The 20,399-nt window shown below is 36.2% G+C and overlaps 1 protein-coding gene across 1 annotated transcript in view; it reads left to right on the forward strand.

The window, feature by feature from the left end:
- CEP85L (centrosomal protein 85 like) overlaps positions 1–20,399 on the forward strand; it is a 151,133-nt gene that overhangs the window by 108,914 nt on the left and 21,820 nt on the right. Inside the window, exons 6-10 of the mRNA XM_060030554.1 lie at positions 7,055–7,234; positions 13,779–13,931; positions 16,123–16,277; positions 18,431–18,548; positions 19,095–19,145. Of these exons, the coding sequence (XP_059886537.1) occupies positions 7,055–7,234; positions 13,779–13,931; positions 16,123–16,277; positions 18,431–18,548; positions 19,095–19,145 (657 nt within the window). The remainder of the gene's footprint in view (positions 1–7,054; positions 7,235–13,778; positions 13,932–16,122; positions 16,278–18,430; positions 18,549–19,094; positions 19,146–20,399) is intronic.

Genomic DNA, 20,399 nt, shown 5'->3' on the forward strand with positions numbered 1-20,399 from the left:
AAGGTCCTGGATCATCTTCCCTATCATTATTCTGAATTCTTTTTCTGGAAGGTTGCCTATCTCCACTTCTTTAGTTGTTTTTTGGGGTTTTATCTTGTTCCTTCATCTGGGACATAGCCCTCTGCCTTTTCCTCTTGTCTGTCTTTCTGTGAATGTGGTTTTTGTTGCACAGGCTGCAGGCTTGTAGTTCTTCTTGCTTCTGCTGTCTGCCCTCTGGTGGATGAGGCTATCTAAGAGGCTTGTGCAAGTTTCCGGATAGGAGGGACTGGTGGTTGGTAGAGCTGCCTGTTGCTCTGGTGGGCAGAGCTAAGTAAAACTTTAATCCACTTGTGTGCTGATGGGTGGGGCTGGGTTCCCTCCCTGTTGGTTGTTTGGCCTGAGGCGACCCAACACTGGAGCCCTACTGGGCTCTTTGGTGGGACTAATGCCCGACTCTGGGAGGGCTCATGCCAAGGAGTACTTCCGAGACCCCCCCGCCTCTGCGGGAGACTCTCCAACACTAGCACATAGGTCTGGGTCAGTCTCCTATGGGGTCACTGCTCCTTCCCCTGGGTCCCGATGCGCACACTACTTTGTGTGTGCCCTCCAAGAGTGGAGTCTCTGTTTCCCCCAGTCTTGTCGAAGTCCTGTAATCAAATCCCGCTAGCCTTCAAAGTCTGATTCTCTAGTAATTCCTCCTTCCATTGCCGGACCCCCAGGTTGGGAAGCCTGACATGGGGCTCAGAACCTTCACTCCAGTGGGCAGACTTCTGTGGTATAATGTTCTCCAGTTTGTGAGTCACCTACCCAGCAGTTACGGGATTTGATTTTATTGTGATTGCGCCCCTCCTACCGTGTCATTGTGGCTTCTCCCATGTCTTTGAATGTGGGCTATCTTTTTTGGTGAGTTCCAGTGTCCTCCTGTAGATGATTGTTCAGCAGTTAGTTGTGATTCTGGTGCTCTCACAAGAGGGAGTGAGAGCACGTCCTTCTCTGCCATCTTGAACCAATCTCTAGTTCATTTTTGTGGAGGGTATAAGGTCTGTGTCTAGAATATTTTTTTGTTTTTTTTTTTGCATGTGGATGTTCAGTTGTTCTAGTATCATTTGTTGAAAAGACTGTTTTTGCTCCATTGTACTGCCTTTGTTCTTTTGTCATTAGATTGGTTGACTGTATTCGTGTGGATCTATTTCTGGGCTCTGCATTCTGTTCCATTGACCTGTTTGTTTGTTCTTTCCCCAGTACCACACATTCTTGATTACTGTAGCTTTACTGTAAGTCTTGAAGTCAGGGTGTCAGCCCTCCATCTTGGTTGGTTCATCTCCTTAAGTATTATGTTGGCCATTTTGGAGCTTTTGTTTTTCCATATAAACTTTAGAATCAGCTTGTCACTATCCACAAAATAACTTGCTGGGATTTTTATTGAAATTGCATCGAATCTATAGATCAAGTTTGGAAGAACTTGACAGCTTGACCATACTGAGTCTGTCCATGAACAGGGAATATCTCTTCATTTATTTTGTGCTTCTTTGATATCTTTGATCAGAGTTTTGTAGTATTCCTTGCATAGATCTTGTATATACACATTTTGTCAGATTTATACTATTATGTTTTTGAGGGTGCTAATGTAAATGGTAATGTTTTTAGTTTCAAATTACACCTGTTCATTGCTGTTATATAGGAAAGAAAGTGCCTGACTTTCATATATTTCACTCCACTCTCTTTTTGCTTGCATGGTTTCTGAGAAGTTGTATAAAGCTCTTATCTTTTCCTGTCTATAGGTAAGGTATTTTCTCCTCTGGTTTCTTTCACAATTTTTTTAATCTTTGATTTTCAAAAATTTAAATATGATATGCTTAAGTGTAGTTTGGGGGCATTTATTCTCTGAGCTTCCTGGATCTGAGGTGTGGTATGTGACCTTTTGGGGAAATTCTCAAATCATCTTGTTTAAAATATTGCTGTTTTCTTTCTCTCTTTTCCTTGTGGTGTTCCCATAAGATGTATATTACAAGTTTTGTAGTTATCTCACAACTCTTGGATATTCTCTTCTATTTTTTCCAATCTTTTTCCTCTTTGCTCTTAAGTTTTAGAAGTTTCTGCTGTCATATCCTCAAGCTCAGATTGGTTCCTGCGCCAGGTCCAGTCTACTGATAACCACATCAAAGACATTCTTCGTTTCTGTTTCAGTGTTTTTTGTCTCTAGAGTTTCTTTTATAGTCTTTCCGGCTCTGTTCTTATATTATCCATCTGTTCTTGAATGTTTTCTACTTCAGCAGTAAAGCCCTTAAGCATATTAATCATAGACATTTTAAAAAATGTCTGTTCTGATAATTCCAACATCTGTGACATATCTGACTCTAGTTCTGATGCTTGTTCAGTCTCTCCAGATGTACTGATAAAAGGAAGTGTGGTAAGTAGGCCTTTAGTAAAGTCATGGTAGGGTGTGGGGCAGGGGAAGCATTCTCTGGCCCTCTGACTTAGTCTTTTCATGAGCCTGTGCTCCTGGACTGTGAACTTCACCAGTGCTTCTTAGTTTTTTCTTTCCCACCCTTAGGTAGGACAGGATGGCTAGAGGCAACTGAGTTGGCTATTAACCCTTCCCCCATGTGGAAGGCTAGAGGGAGCTGGTTTGGGATTTTTTCCTTCTAGGTATGTTAGTTCCCTTCTAGGTAGGTTAGTCTCTGGTAAAGTAGTTTCTCCTGAGGACAGGCCTTGTTAAGAAGAACATGGAGCTCTGGCATTTCAGAATGGTTTCTCTTCTCCTCCCTCTGCTGGAAGCACAAGGGGATTCATTGTGAGGACCTGGTAGAGCTTCTAGGGGTATAATTCAAGGATATTGGGTGTCCCCTATGACTGGGTGCCCCTGGAGATTTTGACTCTCAGACCTTCACTTTGAGCCTCCAACAAATTCATCAATTACAGTTCTGGTTTTCCTACTTCAGCACTGGTTCCCATGGATAACTCTGTTCCAGTAAGTGTGATTTTCTTTATTTGCCTGTTTCTCCAATTTTGGGGGTGGCAGTTTGCCCGATAACCTCACTTCTCTGACAGATCTAAGAAGAGTTGTTGATTTTTCAGTTTGTTCAGCTTTTCACTTGTCGGTAAAACAGGTTGGCAATTTCTGAGCTCATTATATGCCTGACGGGAAATTGTAAATCTGTATTCACTTTTTTAGTTTCCTAGCCTATCCTGGCCATTTTTCTGGGTTCTAGACCCATCTCTTTGCCTGATGTTCATATATATTTGTATCTTAATATTAAATTGATATTAACTGGCATCTTAATATCAATAGGCTCTAATTGTAATTAAGTATATTTGCTTAAACCTGTTCTCCCACATGACCTACTTACCTCTGCTCAGAATATGATCTTCCCTGTTACTTAGACTCAGAATTTCGAACCTTTAGCATTTCTTGTCCATTCACACCTTAAAAAATAATTTTCTCTAAATCCTCTCATTTCTGCTTCCAGAGCTTCTTCCTTCTGTTCTCAGTATTCTTGTTCACCTCCTTGGTTTTTTCAGCTAAATAGGTTAGGATAATTTCTTAAAGTGATATATTCATATCCATTCACCATATCCTTTAATTCATCTTGTTCATTACTTCCAATTGTTATAGTTCTCTCTTGTCCTTTTTCTTCTTTTCTTTTCCCTTTAATCTAAAGTTACTAAGAGTTTACACTATGGTAGTTTACACTATGGTAAGTGCTAGGGAATACAGAGATTTACAAAACAGAGTTCACAGACTTCTTAAACATGTTACTTTCTTGTTCTAGAACCGTCACCGCATTCCCATTTCCTATGCATTAAGGTTGAATTCTGAACCTTGTGATTCTAAAGTATGGTCTCACGTAGATGTTTTAATTTTCTCTTTATTCCCCCCTCTTGTAACCTAAACTTTATGGGTACTCTGTGCATATATTCCGTCTTTTACCTTTTTAAAATGTTCTTTCTGGAATGCTTTTCTTCCTTTCTCTGTTCCTGCCAGAATCCTCCTTATTTTCAAAGGCTGTTCCAAAAGCCACCTTTCCAGTAAAGCCTTTTCCCTCATTCTCTCCATGCCCTTTTCATTTATCCTCCCACCTTCCAACACTTTGTACTGAAGATAGCTTTTCTTTGGCTGCCATACTATATTGTATCCTGTATATAATCATCTAAGGGTTTCTCTTATGCTTCTGATTAGAATTTGAGTTTGTAAAGGGCAGTGCCTGAGTCGGTTATCTTTGAAATACCATGCACATGATGAATGCTGTTTCTATAATCAAAATTTTTTTCCTTCCAGTTTTATGGAGATATAATTGACATACAGCACTGTATAAATTTAAGGTGTACAGCATAATGATTTGACCTTCATGCATCATGAAATGATTACCACAGTAAGTTTAGTGAACATCCACCATCTCATACAAATACAGAATAAAAGAAAAAGAAAAAAACATATTTTTTCCTTGTGATGAGAATTCTTAGGATTCACTTTCTTAACAACTTTCATATATAACATACAGCAGTGTTAATTATGTTTATCATGTTGTCCGTTAACATCCCTAGTACTGGAGGTTTGTACCTTTTGACCCCCTTCATCCACTTCCCCTTCCCCCACCCCTGCCTCTGGTAACCACAGATCTGATCTCTTTTTTTCTATGAGTTTGTTTGTTTTTGAAGTGTAATTGACCTACAATGTTATGTTAGTTCCTGGTGCACAACATACTGATTCAGTATTTCTATACATGACAGAATGATCACCACACTAAGTCTCGTTACCTCCTGTCACCATACAAAGATATTCCAGTATTATTGACCATGTTCCCCACACTGCACATTTCATACCTGTGACTCACTGATTTTGTAACTAGAAGTTTGTACCTCTTCATCTCCCTCATCTGTTTGTTCTCTGTATCTATGACTACTTCTCTTTTGTTATGTTTGTTCATTTGTTTTGTTTTTTAAATTCTGTGTATAAGCAAAATCATATGGTATTTGTCTTTCTCTGTCTGACTTAACTTCACTTAGCATAATAATACCCTCTAGGTCCATCCATATTGTCGCAAATAGCAAGATTTCATCTTATATTATAGCTGAGTAATATTCTGTTGGAAGGATAGATAGACAGATAGATATAGATATCACCTCTTCTTTATACATTCATCTATCCATAGGCACTGAGGTTGCTTCCATAGCTTGGCTGTTGTTCACTGCTGCAGTGAACATAGGGTTGCATGTATCTTTTCAAATTAAGTGTTTCTGTTTTCTTCAGATAGATACCCAGGAGTGGAATTGCTTGATCATATAATAGTTCTATTTCTAATTTTTTGAGAAATTGACCTACTGTTTTTCATAGCGGCTGCACCAGTTTGCATTCCCACTAACAGAGCATGAGGGTTCTTTTTCTCTGCATCCTGGCCAACACTTTATTGTTATTTGTTGTCTTCCTGATGATAGCCATTCTGACAGGTGTGAGGTTGTATCTCACTGTGGTTTTGATTTGCATTTCCCCTACGATTAGTGATGTTGAGCATCTTTTCATGTGCCTGTTGGCCATCTGTATGTCTTCTTTGAAAAAGTGTTTTTTCAGGTCCTCTGTCCATTTTAAAATTTTTTTTTGATGTTGAATTGTATGAGTCCTTCGTATATTTTGGATATTAACCCCTTATCAGATAAATCATTTGCCATTATCTTCTCTCATTCAGTAGGTGGCCTTTTTGTTGTTGATAGTTTCCTTCATAGTGCAAAGGCTTTTTAGTTTGATTTAGTCCCATTTGTTTATTTTTGCTTTTGTTGCCTTTGCTGGGGAGACATAATCCCCCCAAAATTGCCAAAACTGATATCAAAGAGTGTACTGCCTGTGTTTTCTTCTAGGAGTTTTATGATTTCAGGTCTTACATTTTAAGTCTTTAATCCATTTTGAGTTTATTTTTTATATGGTGTGAGAAGGCATCCGGTTTGATTCTTTTGCATGTAGCTGTCCAGTGTTCCCAACACCATTTATTGAAGAAGCTGTTTTTTCCCCTGTTGTATATTCTTGCCTCCTATGTCGTAGATTAATTGACCATATAAGTATGGGTTCTTTTCTGGGCTCTCTATTCTGTGCCACTGATTTATGTGTCTGTTTTTGTGCCAGTACCATACCGTGCATGTAATTTTTGAATTGCATTTCTACCTTTTGAAAAAGTATGAGTTCTTCAAGGCCTAGTTCAAGTTCACTTGTATAAAGCCATTCTATAGCTACTACACATACAGCTATCTTAGCACTTAGGCAGTCTTTGTTGTCTTTTTGTGTGTGACACTTTATTAAACTGGTGGGACCTTGTTTTATTAACTGTTGACTCCCCAGTACACAATGCCTAACATATGTGCTTAGTAAATAGAAAAGTAATCTGTTTCTTTACTTTCACATTACTTTGTTGGTATCACATTCTTATCACATTCTAATTTGTTTGAGGAAATATTTGTATTTCCTGCCCTCCTCTTCCAGGTTGTAATGCTGCAGGGGGAAGGGGAGGGAAGAGATTTTGTCTGACTCTCCTTCAAAGCCTTGCTCATGAAAAGAATAATACATTTATTCATTAAGCAATTATTTTTTAACATTTATTTTGTGCCAGTCACTGCTCTATGAAATAGGGATATAAGAGCAACTAAGATGGACAGAAATTCCTGATTTCATGGACCTTAGTTTCAAGTTAGGGGAAACACTCTATTAATACTTACTGAGTTTAATATTAGCTAAAAAATGATCACCTGTGAGGAAATATTTCTTTAGTTTTTATTTATTTCCCCTGAGATTTCACTTCTTTATAATGTACTTTTTATACTCTGATACTTTTTAACCAAATAATAACTGCTTTTTATTAAGCTTCTGCTGTGTGCTAGGGACTTTACATAACTTGTTGTTGGTAAGCAATTTGAATTGATCATGGCACATAACTAGGAAGCAGGAGAGCTGGGATTTATACCAAGGTCTGTCATTAAAGGCTATTTGTGCTCTTTGTACTGTAGGTACCTCATTTCTAATTTCTTTCCATTTATTCAAGACAGGTAAACTTTTAAAGTCTTACCTATGTTTTTTTTTCTTTCTGAATAGCCACAATATGAGAATACTTCCCTCCAGACTCCATTTTCAGACCAGTCAACATCCCATGCCCAGCAAGAGGAGCTTGAGCAAAAGCTTGCATCTACTGAGAAAGAGGTTTTACAGCTCAATCAGTTTCTAAAGCAAAGGATAAGCCAATTTAGTGAAGAGAAGAAGAAACTGGAGGAAAAGGTAGGTATTTTTAATAAAGTTGAATTGGGTCAAGGGCATTCCTTCAACATATGATTTTTTTGTCATCTACTGTATGCCAGGTGTCATACCAGGTTTTATTTACATTGAAGTGATTAGTTTTACAGTAACTTTTGAGAAACCCTGTGCTATCTACAAAAATCCAGGCATTTTTTTTTGAGAGATAAAAATACCACTGTGTATTATATTATGTCTTTCTAAGTAATAGTAAAGCTTTTTTTAAAGTTAGTTGTCTACACTGAGATGTGACACCAATAACTGTTCTCCTTTTCCTTTTGGGGCCCTGTGTCTTTGTAATGTGGGATATGAAGGATTGGTAAATGAAATGAAAGTGGTCCTTCTTTCAGAAGCACATGACTTCACGTTATTTAAGCTGAAGCCCTTGATTCAGAATAAGTAGCTGAAAGCCAGATACCTCTATATACACAAAACATCTGTCCATTTATTTGACCTTTCTGCCTTTATTACAGTATTTTCACAGACTTCATCTCATTCCATTATAGTATCATTAAAGATCAAGTAAGATAAGGATACATGCTATCCCTGATTTATTGAAGAGGCATAGATCCTTAAGCTACTACTTAGTTGCATAATTGGTTTTAGATTTCTCTTGTTATACCCAGCTTATTATTCTATTAACTAACCTTCCCTTCAAGTGATCTTGAGGCGTCACCATGATTTCTGTAGGCAGGTTTGGAGCTATTAATTGAGAGCTCATTGACATTTTTGAGTCAGTACACACACACACACACGAGCTAAAATTTTTATCTTCCAAAAAACTGACAAATTTTACATGGTTTCTCTTTCTCAGCTATATGATGTATTTTATTGTGGCTAACTTGAAAGTACCTTGAAACAGGTACTGTTTCTTGTTTCTTTTGTGTATGTTTGGGGCTTTATCTAATACCACAGTCTGGAGGGAGCTATGGAAATATCCATCGGTCATACATAAGTGGGAGGGATTAAAATGTTTTCTCACCTGAAACTTGTTAATTAAAAGACTGTGTGAAAATTGTGAAGATTCAGTGGAGGCAGTTTTTAAAATATATTTTTATGTTTTATCTAAATTTTTCTCATCTTCTATTATTTTTCATGTCTATTGCTTAATAAAATCAGTTTATATGTTACCTACCTATGAGACAGCTCCTAATTGGATGTCTTCAAAATACTTCAGACTTCTCATGTCTAAAATCCGTTCTTAATTTTGCCTTCTGACTGCCCTATTCTCAAACGACATAAAACAACATTTTCTTCAATGTTCATTGCTGTGTATTCAGTTACTCACGCTAGAAACTCTACTAAGTTAATCAAGCCTGTCTTCTAAATCTATACAAAACCTGTCCAACACTACCAGCCTAGTCCAGGTTCTTAGCTCTTGGCAAAGCTTTTGTAATGGCCTCTTCATTGGTGTCTCTGAATTCACCCTTGCCCTGTCTACCTGTTCTCCTCAATCACTTTTGTTGTTGTTGTAATTCTATGTATTTTATTTATTATACTTTTAAAGATTGAAGCATAATTTGCATACAGTCAAGTGTGCAGATCTTGGGTGTTCAGTTTTTATGAATATTGCTAATAGTATACAGTCGACCCTTTAACAGAATGGGTTAACTGTGCAGGTCACTTATACATAGATTTTATTCAGTAGTAAATACTACACAATTTGAGGATCTGAGGATGTGGAGGAAAAAGCAGATACAGAGGGCCGACTGTAAGTTGTATACTGCATGGAGGGTCAGCAACCCAACCCTCTCGTTGTTCAAAGGTCAACTGTATACCCATATAACCACTATCTAAAATGAGATCATAAACATTTCAGTTATCCAAGAAGTTCCCTTGTGCTTCTTTCTAGTCAGTCTTCTTCCCTTCCCTGAAACACTTTTTTTTTAATAAATTTTATTTATTATTTATTTATTTTTGGCTGCATTGGGTTTTCATTGCTGCACGCGGGCTTTCTCTAGCTGCGGCGAGTGGGGACTACTCTTCGTTGTGGTGGGCGGGCTTCTCATTGCAGTGGCTTCTCTTGTTGCGGAGCATGGGCTCTAGGCGCATGGGCTTCAGTAGTTGTGGCATGTGGGCTCAGTAGTCGTGGCTTGCGGGCTCTAGAGCACAGGCTCAGTAGTTGTGGCACACAGGCTTAGTTGCTCTGCGGCATGTGGGATCTTCCCGGACCAGCACTCAAACCTGTGTCCCCTGCACTGGCAGATGGATTCCTAACCACTGCGCCACCAGGGAGGTCCCCGAAACACTTTTTTATCACTGTAGATTAGTTCTGAGTCTTCTTGGACTTTGTATAAATGGAGTCATACCATATATGTTCTTTTGTGTGTGTTTTCTTTCCCTTAATATCTTTGAGATTTATTTGCGTTGTTGCACGTATCAGTAGTCTGTTCCTGTCTATCCTTGAGTTGCATTCCATTATATAGATCTCTCACAATGTATCTATTGTCCTGTTAGTGGATATTTGGATTGTTTGCAGTTTGGGAAAATTATGAATAAGGCTGCTGTGAACATTATTGTACTAGACTTTATTTGGTATACATAGGTTTTCATTTCTCTTGGAGAAATTCCTAATAGTGGAATTTCTAGGTCATTTGGTTCATAGTGTAGATGTTTAACTTATAAGAAACTACCCCAGTCCTCCCAAGTGTGTGTACCATCTAACACTTCCACTACCAATGAGTGAGAGTTCCAGGTGCTCCACAGCCTTGCAAATCCATTCTTAATAGTATGGAGGAATGAACCTTTTAAAATGAAGATCCAGTCATTTTTCTTACTTGGTTAAAACCCACTTATGCCATCTCATTGTCTTTAAAATAAGAATTTAATATTTTCTATGACCTGAAAGAGCCTGCCTAATTATATAGCCTTGGGCCCTACCAGTCTCCCTCTGGTACACTGTGTCTTGGTATAGTGTCTTACAGTTGTTAAGCGGGTCAGAACTTGTTTCTGGTATAGGTTCTTTACATAAAGTGTCCTCTTTGCCTGATGAATACTTGGCTCTCTTTTCCTGCTCCCCAGTCACCTGTTTATCAATATTTTATCAAGTCTCAACTTAGATATATTTTCCCTCCAACCGCTTCTTATACATGCTTAAAGCATTTTGTTCTCAGCACAAATTTGAATGTTGCTATGTTTTTTATATATCTCTGTAAGTTTTGTGAAGGCAGGGATGTATCTGAATGTGTCACTGTAGCATATGTAGCACCAGCCATGGTCCCTGGCATATTGAATGAATGAATGAACAAATGCTTTCAGGTGATTTTTGCCACAAAGGGAGAGAAGGGAATGAGATAACCCCAACAAAGGACTAGGGAAAGAATAATTAGAGATATCGAAGATGTCAGAATGGTTGCACGATGGACCAAATTCCTAAGGAGAAATAGGAGAATGTTGATAACAGATGCCAAGGTGGAAGAGTTCCTCTTGGAAAAGAAGAGAAATAGCCTCTCTGTGAAGTGAGACAATTAAGAATGGACGTGTCTATACCAGTGGACCTTGAGGAGTGGGGTTAATATAGAGGGTAGACTTTGTGTCAGAGGACATGGAGATGACCTGAGTTCTTGAAGGGAGTGTAGAAGCTAGGAAATTAGACTCATTGATAATGCATCAACTAAACAGCACCCTGGGCCCACATGAGATTAGATTGCATTGTTTTCCTTCTACATTTAGTCTCAGTAACCCTGATCAAGACTGATTCTAAGACAGAAAAACATTTAATGTGGTAAGAATAACAAGGGAAGTTACTCTTTGTTGAACACTTTCTTTTATGTGCCAGATAGTATGTTAGTGTACATTAAATGCATTTTCTTATTCAATCCTAGTGTCACAGAAACCCTATGAGGTATATACTGTACCCCATTTTTTTTAAAATGAGGTTACTGAAATTTTGAGAAAAGTTAAGTAATTTGTCCAGTTGCATGTAGATAGAAGTTGTTGAAAAGCTGGAAGTAAAATTCAAGACAATTTAACTCTCCAGCTGATGCCTTGGCTCTAATAATAATTTATAAAAATTTTAGTGGAAAACATTTTCTCCCTAATCTATTTTGTTCTAATAATTGTATTTAAAATGAAGAAAAATAAATCTGTTTGTAAACCTCTTCTGAAATGGGGAATTGCCTTCTAGGAATGATCTCAGTATTGCATAATACCTCCTTGAAATTTTACTTAACTTTTTATAACTAGAATAGGGAAGATTTATTAGTGGTGCCTCATTTACCTGTAGGTAATTACTGGAGTTCAGAATTCAGTAACCTCTGTTGATCTGCTAATCTGCAACAACATAAAACTTGGAAGTTAAAAAAAAACAGAAAATAAAGAGCTTCTCATCAGTGAGCAGGGCTGGAAAAAATAAACAAAAAAGATCCAGTAATTATGTGTGATCAGCTTGTGGCCACAAATAACAGAGATGGTATCCAAGAGGAGAGTGTTGGCCGAGACTTGTGATCAAGAGCAGCAAGCGTGACATGATAGCAAAGAAGAGAATTGACCAAAGGAAAAGAAGACACCTAGGACACCTTTGCATAGAAGACAGCATGACTAACTTATTCCAGTGGCTGCTTTTTGAGGACACAATTATGTCACTTAAACAATTATGTCACATTTAAGACACAAACAATTAAGTGTAAATTAGGGAGCATGTAGTAAAAATAGGCTGGTAGTTATGTTTGCTTCTGTAATTTACAGGGTCATTTGCTAAGGCAAGAGCAGGATTATATGGTCTTTCAGGTCACGGCCAGGGCCAACAGTCTGTGAGTTCTGATAGATCAAAAGTTAAATTGTCACACCAGCATACTTGATTTTAGTCCTAAGAAAGCCCAAATAAAAGGTTTTGTCTGTTTTACCGTTGTTGCTCCTTACCCAAGGACCTAAGTGAATCCTAACGTTATTGATGGAATGAATAGATGAAATGCGATGTCATTTGTTTCTCCAATTGAAATTGGGGTATTTTTTTCTTTTTTTTTTTAACATCTTTATTGGAGTATAATTGCTTTACAATGGTGTGTTAGTTTCTGCTTTATAACAAAGTGAATCAGCTATACATATACATATATCCCCATATCTCTTCCCTCTTGCGTCTCCCTCCCTCCCACCCTCCCTATCCCACCGCTCTAGGTGGTCACAAAGCACCAAGCTGATCTCCCTGGTGCTCTGCGGCTGCTTCCCACTAGCTATCGGTTTTACATTTGGTAGTGTATATTTGTTTTGTGTTTTGTTTTTCCAATTGAAATTGTTTTAATAAAAGTTTTTATACATTGGACCTGAAATAAGTTAGATAAGGCATGAAAGAAACTGGATTGTGGACAAGCATTAGCTTTAATAAAATTTGAAAGAGTAATCTATTATACTACTAATTACTCGTACTTATTTCCCTGGTGAATATGAGAAAAGGCTATAAAGATATTTTAGAACCCTGTAAGCTTCTGAAAGAATGTTAAATGTTTGGAAGACTGGTAAATTAAAGTAAATGTGAGTCTGGAGTTTACTTTTTAGGCAACTATTTGTATATACATTGTTTTTAATTGATCTTGATTATGAAAGAGCTTTAGAGATAGTATATCTACAAAATTTAAAGATCGTATGTTTTAGGTGGAAAGGTGAAAAAAATAGCACATAAAAGTCTGAGGTTCAACCTACAGAAACTGGGATTTACTAAAGATCATGAACTGTATGTATTCCATAGTAGGTGTTCAATTAGCGTATTTCGTCAGTCCTAAGATGACATTAATGGTAAGGCACATCTTTATTTTGTATAGTAAGAGAATATAGTACAAGTTCAGTCTGACACAATGCCTTAACAATAGTCTTGCTTGAGGTATTAATTAGTCTCGCTAGTCCCATTATTTGTTCCTAAGTATTTGGTAATTTTGGTGAGTGCCCTGGCTTTGATTGCTTTGCTTTAGTGCATGATAAGCGATTCCTTTGTAAGTCTGTAAGTAACAAAACAGCTTTAATTACTTATAGATATCTTCCTTTCTTAATTCACGTAAAACATTGCATATAACTTTGCAATAAATAAGAAATTAAAGTCATCCTTCCAGAGATGAATACTTGCTTCACTGATTTTTCAGTTGTTCCCTGAAACTGTCTTTCTGGGTACCCAATAACATTTTTCAATGCCAAATTATAATGTAATATTTCAAAGGTATTTTAAATATGATTTAAACTCAACACACTTTCAACATGTACATAATACTGTTGAAATGACAAAGATATGAATAGCCTTGACCAAATTTGCACATGTGCAGGCAATAAAAACTACATCATTACTGCTGCCTGACTGCAGTTTATATCATCAATTGTAAAATCAAATTAAAATTTCAAAACTCTTGATTTCAATGATACAAGAATTTGAAAAAAATGTGAATCTTCGAATCTATGAAATAAGATAAATCGTACTTAAGTTGGAAGTGGTGTTAACTATATCTGGAACGGTTGGTGAATTCAGTGATGCCTAAGATTAGAATGTTGGCTTTTATATTACTGTTTTTTGACAAAACCACTGAAGCTTCATAATCTTTTTCTTTAGCTTAAAACCAGAGATAGATACATCAGTAGCCTGAAAAAGAAGTGCCAGAAGGAATCTGAACAGAATAAAGAAAAGCAGAGAAGAATTGAGACCTTAGAAAAGTATCTGGCTGATCTTCCAACTCTTGATGATGTACAGAGTCAGAGTCTACAGGTAACATGAAATAAAATTCTGATCTTTAAATGAGAGGGAAACATATTCTTTTTTAAGTTGACTCTTTAGACATTTCATTTTTATAATTTTTCATTCATTTTGTAAATTTTTATCATTTAAAATTTTAGTTGTATATTTGGCTAATTGTAAGTTAAATCTGTGTGCTTAATTGCTGTTTTTAGGATTAACTTTAATTAGAAACTTTGTTCATCTGAGCATGAATAGATCTTTCTTGTTCTTAATTAATATGCAGTTTCCTTCCTAATGAACCTGTCTTAACTCTCTCACTTACTGTTCTACTCTAAAAGGTAGTTTCTAAACCAGTGACACCCCACCGCATGCACACACACTCATGCACCTCAGTTCTGACTTTTCCCAGTATTCTGTGGGATCCACCAAGGCTTAACAGGACCTTTTTTTGACCATCTTTCCAGATACTTGTTTTGTTTTCATCATTCTTCTTAATCTTTCTATAAATTCTTTCATATACTTTAATCTATGACCTCCATTCACTCCTCTGACTTCTCTTCTGGCCATTTTCCTTTCTTAGCAGTACCTCATCCAAAGTCTTTCTACTAACTCTGGTGAGGCCTATCCTCTTGAAGCCTTATTTGTAAATCTATTAAACCTACTCTTCAGTCTTTTCTCAAAATCTTACTAATCATGGGACTTTCAGTTTTAGGACCCTTGACATTTGAGGTTAGGTAATTTTTTGTTGTAGGATTCTGTCCTGTGCATTAAAGGATGCTTAACAACATTTCTGGCCTCCACCTACTGGTTGCCAATAGTGCTGCTTCTTCCCTTCCCCCAAACCAAAAATGTCAGCAGACTTTTCCAAATGTCTGCTGGGGTGAGTGGAGGGAGATCACTCCCAGTTGAGAATCATTGATCTAATCCATGGAGTATCATTATTCTGTAGACTGTAGACCTATAATACAATTTCTGTTTACATTAATTTATAAATTGTAAAACTAACAGAGGGTGATATCATGAAGGAACTAAAGAAGGACCCACAGGAGCTTGAGCAGGAACAGAGAGGACTGTAGATTTTAAAACATGTGTTCATACCACAGTACACCCATTAGGATGGCTAATATCTAAAAAACAGAAGTAACAAGCATTGGTGATGATGTGGAGAAATTATAATCCCTCAGGCACTGTTGGTGGTAATGTAATATGGTGTAGCCACTATTGAAAACCATATGATGGTTCCTCAAAAATATTAAAAATAGAATTACCGTATGCTCCACGAATTCCACCTCTGGGTATATGCTAAAAATAATTGAAAGCAGAGTCTCAAACAGGTGTTTATTCACAATGCATGTTCATAACAGCATTATTTGCAATAGCCAAACAGTACCTCAAGTGTCCATCAGTGGGTGAATGGATGAACAAACCGTGATGTATACACACAATATAGCCTTAAAAAGGAAGGACTTTCTGACACATGCTACAACATGGGTGAACCTGTGGACGTTTTGCTGAGTGAAATAAGCCAGTCACAAAGATAAATATTGGGATTGGCATATGTATAAGATGGGTAACTAATAAGAACCTGCTGTATAAAAAATTAAATAAAATAAAATTTTAAAAAAATGATTACAGTAATTATTTTAGGAATTGAAAAGGAGACATTTAATTAAGAAAAAAAGCAAAGATAAATAGATTAAAGATAAAGAAAAATAGGTATGAGATACCTAAAGTAGTCAAATTCGTAGAGACAGAAGGTCAAAGGGTGATTGCCAGGGCTTGAGGGGAGAGGTAGATGGACAGAGAGGTAGATGGGTAGAGAGTTTGTTTTGAAAGATGAGAAGAGTTCTGGTGATTAGTTTACAACAATGTGAATGTACTTAACTCTACTGAACTGTACACTTAAAAATGGTTAGGATGGTGAATTTTGTGTTAGGTATATTTTGCCACAATTAAAATTTTAAAAATATCCCCAAATTGAGATCATTCACTTTTCTCTGTCTTCTAGAAATTTCTGACCCTATTCTCCTCTTCTCCATAATCTCATTCTCTCAGCTCCCTTTACACAAAGGAAGAGATAAAGTGTTAAGTGCTATCCATGAAATGAAGCTAGTGTAATTTTAACCATAAGTCTATTAATTCTTGAGAACCCAGTATCAGTTTCTAGTAGGAACATATTTAATATTCTTTGTGTCATGAACTTTAAAAAATTTCTCTTTAGCTGCAAGTTCTAGAAGAAAAAAACAAGAATTTGCAAGAGACTTTGATGGAAATGGAAAAAAGGCTTGAAGAGTTCAAAAAACAGTGTCAAGAAAATGAGGCACAGCTAATATGCCAGAAAAAGAAAGAAAAGGAGTTGGTAACTACAGTTCAGAGGTAAGAAAACCTTCAGTAATTCTTTTATGTTATTTTTAAGTTATTCCTTATTTGTCATAAAGCATTTCACTTAAAATATGTTAATTTATAATTAGTACTCTATTATTTCTCTTAAAGATGTATTATTGAGAACCAGAAGTATTATGTCATCGAAACAGGTTGTCTCAGTTGTGATTTAACAATGCGATGCAACATACTGACATCTCGGTTTTAGATAAGAGTAGGTTTTAGATGAGAATAGTTTTCTAAAAAAAAAAAACATCAATTGAAAACTGGAAGCATTAACACAAACCCTTTATCTAATGGCTTTGTCAAAGAATAAGTAAAAATTCTAAGTAACAGAAAGAGGGGCAGCCGGACTGCACTCCTTAATGGGACATGTCAAAGTGAAGTAATTGGCTCCCATTTCACCTGACTGCAGAGTAACAGATGCGGCCGTTTGCCATGCACCTTCCGAGTTTACTCACATATCTCTTGCCTCACAGGTCTCTTCGAATTTAATACAGTTAGAACTGCAGTGAATATTATTTGTTAGTATATTTTGTTAATGTATTTAAGCTGGAAAATTAATGTTGGATTCATGAAAAACCTAGAAAACTATGCTATATATGCATCTACATGTGCACTGTTTTGTAGAACTTAAAAAACCTTAATAAATTGTCAACTATAAGTAGATAACACTATCCTGAAGAAGAAGACAACGAAGCAGCAAAAAACTAAATTTAATAAAGGCACTCTTTATGCTTCTATCAATTATATATAACTCAATGTAACTCACTTTTTTAGTCAAAATCCTCCTGATAATTCCATGTTAATATTGCTTTACTGCTATTTTCAAAGTCTTAAATATGCCTGGTCTACTTTTTTTTCCTTAGATTTCAGTGCAGAAAACCTCTGATTTCTGGGACAATTCAGTCTTCTGTGTTTCTAATCTCAGCTCCAAAAAAAATCCATATACCTTTGACTCTACCTTTATTTTTCTCCTGTTTTCTGCTTTCTTGGTCTTTAATTTCTTTTTATTACTCCACATCTTATATCCTATTCTCTAGTCTCAAAACAGCTTCCTGACCTCCATTAACTCAACCACATATCTTTTTCTTTAATCTTATGACAAAATGAAAAGAGGTAATGCGTTTGTTCTGTTTTATAGGGCATTACAATCATAAACTCAAGCTTTTAAACTCTTGTGCTAAAAGCATAGCATAAGAAACTGTTAGGTCAAGGAATAAATATATTGGATTGTTGCTTTTCAAAGAGGAGGCCCCACTCAGCATCCAGTGCAAACTCTGGTCACCACAACACCAATCACACCCATTAGGGCAGCACACACTGAGGAAAGACGTGGCAGGGCATCCATCCTAAAAACAGCCCTCGCATCAAAAACGTTAGACGCACGCAGGCTATACAGGGACGCTCCCACAAAAAAAGCCCTTCAAGACCACTAGGTAACTGTTTCTTCTAAACTCATACAGTCAGAGAAATATAAGTAAAATGAAGAAGCAGAGGAACCACTCCCAATGAAAAGATCAAGAGAATTCCCTGAAAGAATAAAGAATGAAACTGACCTCTCGTCTACTAGATCCCAAGTTCAAAAAGGAGGTAGTAAAAATGCTGAAGGAAATAAGAAAGGTTATTGATAGAAATGCAGATTACTGTAAAAAGGAACTAGATTGTTCCTCATATTAATGAAGGAGAAGTGTAATTCTGCTGATTTAGTCAACAATTATCTTTACAAACAAACTTTTGCTGAACTCAAAATGCAGGGCAAAAGACGTGTATCCGTATTCTTAGGCTCCCTACCATAATCATCTTAATCAAGGAACTCTCCTTTGGGGGAGAGGGAAAGAACACGGCTTAGATTGTAGAGCTCAGATTAGGGTCATGAAGGACTTCACCAGGGCCTAATGTTGTCACATACTAAGCAGCTCTTGACTCTGGTCTCGTATTTGCTATTTCTGAAAAGATAATCTGCCTGCGTTATATTTCTTATTTGTATGAAATATAGGTACTCAAACTTAGTCATCTGTTGTCTGTAGGCCTTGATTATTGCTTGCTTAAAAAATATTATAGACGCTAAGAAGAGACTTCGTTCATCTACCAAAATCAGCACAGAGAGCTTATTTTCTTCATATAATTATGTCTTTCTAAAACAGTTTGCAGCAAAAAGTAGAAAGATGCCTTGAAGATGGAATTCGCCTTCCCATGTTAGATGCAAAACAGCTTCAGAATGAAAATGATAACCTGAGAAAACAAAATGAGAATGCTAGTAAGGTCAGTATATGTCTTTAATAATGAAATTTGATAGTGAAATCTATACTATATGGATACGTGCATAGATATAAATTTATCTAGTTTATTTGATTTATATTTTTGCTAATATTTAATAGCTTATGGAATTTTTAGTTTGAATGTTTTTATTAGGAAAGAAAATAACAGTTTAAGTAACTTTAATTTAAATTTAAATAAAAGCCAAACTAAACTTATATTATTTCTTAGCAAAAACTAAAGGATATCTTTTTCCATCCTAAATTATTCAAAATCTGTCTCAAACTTATTTTTATAAATTGTAAAGATTAAAGTTTTATCAAGAGCTAGAGTAAGACGTTTACAGTTTTACATATGTGTGATCCAAATCATACAGCTGTTTAAAGGATACTTTGTATGAATACTTTTGTTAAAAAAAAACCCACACACACTTTGATTTAAAAAAAATAAATTCATAATTCCCTGTGCTTTTGTTTTCTTGAAATTTGGTACTTCCAAAAAAGCAATGGAAAAAAAAATTTGATTCAGACTGATATATTTCCTATGTTGTAGATAATAGACCGCCAACAAGATGAGATTGACAGAATGATTTTAGAAATTCAGGTAAGGAATACTTTGTGCTTATTTTAATTTAGCTGTGTGCTGATTTACTCTTAGTAATTGCATATCTAAAAAATATCAAAGCATATATGTTTTTGTATGAACATATTAATAACACTTGAGGTGACATTGCAAATTCTTTAATATTAATCTTTCAGTTCTTTAGAATGAAAATGATACTTGGTAAATCAGTTCTTCAAAAACTGTGAAAATTATTCTTCTCTATTCCTTACCTCTCCTCTTTTCAATTGGGTGCAGTCTATCTCTACTACTGAGAACACATTTGGTTAAGGTCATCAGTGATCTAAAATTAAAGACAATTAACTGTTTTTAGTCCATTGTAACTCGGCAAGAGCACTCTCCCTCCTAATAATTCTATATATTATTTTTCTGTATTATCAAAGTATGACACTTTGCATATTTGTGTCTGTATCTAGAGCTTAGGGTATCTGACCCAAAATATAAACCAAAATTTGTAGATTAAGTGGATTTTCATTCTTTTATTGATTTGCCAGATATTTACCGAGCCCCTGCATATATGCCAGGCACTGTTCTTAGCACTGGAGATTCATCAGTGAACAAAGCAAGTCCCTGGCCATTCTAGTGGGGTGAGATGGAGAAAATGGAAACATAATGTCAAGTTACGGATATGTACTATTATTTAAAAAAAAAAAAAGGAGGATAGAGGGCAATGACAGATCGTGCTGCATTATATGCAGTGGTCATGAAGTTTTCCCTGAAGAAGTAATATTTGAACATAGTCCTGAATGAAGATAAGCAGGGGAAGAACATTCTAGGCAAAGAGAGCAGCCAGTGCCCTGAATGTGCCTGGTGTGCTCTAAGACAAGCAAGAAGGCTGCTAGTCTGGAGTACAGTGATTGTGAGATATAGTGAGAGGTGACTGATGGTAGACAGTAGCCTGGGGCCAGATCACATAGAGGTATATGTCTTTGTATTTTATTCTTTGTGTGATAGAAAACCATTGGACAAATTTTGCTGAATAAATTATTTTTATATCTCCTAATTTGAGTATTCTCAAAACTGGAAGTAAAAAAGAAAAACGTAATGGTTTGAGTGTCAGAATTTATGGACAATCTGCTTTGTCTTTTGGCCATATTAAGTGATCTATCAGTTTAGTCAGACACTAGTCCAATTCAACAAGTGTGTGGTCTTATTGGATTGATTCACAGAGGTTATACTCTTTAGTGTGTATTCCTTCAGTTGTTCTGCAAGCCATTCGAATTACGAGATGGTTAG

Source organism: Delphinus delphis, chromosome 14 (genome assembly GCF_949987515.2).
Source record: "Delphinus delphis chromosome 14, mDelDel1.2, whole genome shotgun sequence".
NCBI classification, from domain to species: domain Eukaryota; kingdom Metazoa; phylum Chordata; class Mammalia; order Artiodactyla; family Delphinidae; genus Delphinus; species Delphinus delphis.